This window comes from Helianthus annuus, chromosome 6, assembly GCF_002127325.2.
Source record: "Helianthus annuus cultivar XRQ/B chromosome 6, HanXRQr2.0-SUNRISE, whole genome shotgun sequence".
NCBI lineage: Eukaryota > Viridiplantae > Streptophyta > Magnoliopsida > Asterales > Asteraceae > Helianthus > Helianthus annuus.
This window is the reverse complement of record NC_035438.2, coordinates 11,856,249-11,857,067: the sequence shown is the minus strand read 5'-3', so window position 1 is coordinate 11,857,067 and position 819 is coordinate 11,856,249. Positions and strand designations below refer to the sequence as shown.

General features: G+C 39.4%; 1 protein-coding gene across 1 annotated transcript; it reads right to left on the bottom strand.

Annotated features, from left to right (window-relative positions):
• On the bottom strand, window positions 1–819 carry LOC110920425 (F-box/kelch-repeat protein At3g06240). The gene has a single exon (XM_022164638.1). The coding sequence runs from the start codon at window positions 817–819 to the stop codon at window positions 1–3; it is 819 nt and encodes a 272-aa protein (XP_022020330.1).

Genomic DNA, 819 nt, shown 5'->3' with positions numbered 1-819 from the left:
CTATGGCGCAAGCAGTATACAAAAGTCAAAAGCATACTCGCTCTTGTTATTATTATATAGTTCCCATTTGTTGTTTTTCATTACCCATTTCTTGCTAGACGGAGCGAAAGAGTCTATATATAAGCATAGACATCCTTCTATAACACATAGTCTATGATTGTAAAACCTATGCGCTTCCATGGGTAGGGGGATTTCTTTAAACTCGTCGGTAGATAAATCCAGAGAAATAATTACTCTCTTCTTCTTTTTACCTAGCATAATCCAGTGAAGTGCCCCGCCACATAAGATGCCAGATCTATTAGTAAGAGTCTTATACTTGACCTCTCCGATAACTTTCCAGATATTTGATTTCAATGTTAACAGATAAAAAAGCGTTCGCTTGCTATTCCTAAACCCTGCTATAACCTTGTAATCATATGTAGACGCATCATGACCAAAACCCATGCATTCTACCCCGCACCTGGTCTTTAAACCAGGCGGACGACATGGAGGCGTTTGCAGTTTCCTGGTCTCTCTAGTACAAGGATTGGTTACTTCAAGTTTAACGTCTCTAGGAGAGACGCATACTAGACCATTACAAGAACCAACAATAAAGATATTGTTGCCGCTAAAAGAATCATCATTCTTAACCTTGTAATTAACACTACAGATTCTTCTATCTCCGCGGTCTTGCTTCTTCATGTGAGCTTTAACAAAGCGAGGACTGGATATAAAAGATTGCCATGACTTACACACACTCTTGCATCGGATTATATCTTTCACATGATCCAATCCTATCAGTATCTGCTCAAGCACATCAAAAGCAACCTCTGACGCCAT

Coding starts and splice junctions, on each gene's coding strand:
- LOC110920425 (XM_022164638.1), bottom strand. CDS start 819: ATGGCGTCAGAGGTTGCTTTTGATGTGCTTGAGCAGATACTGATAGGA.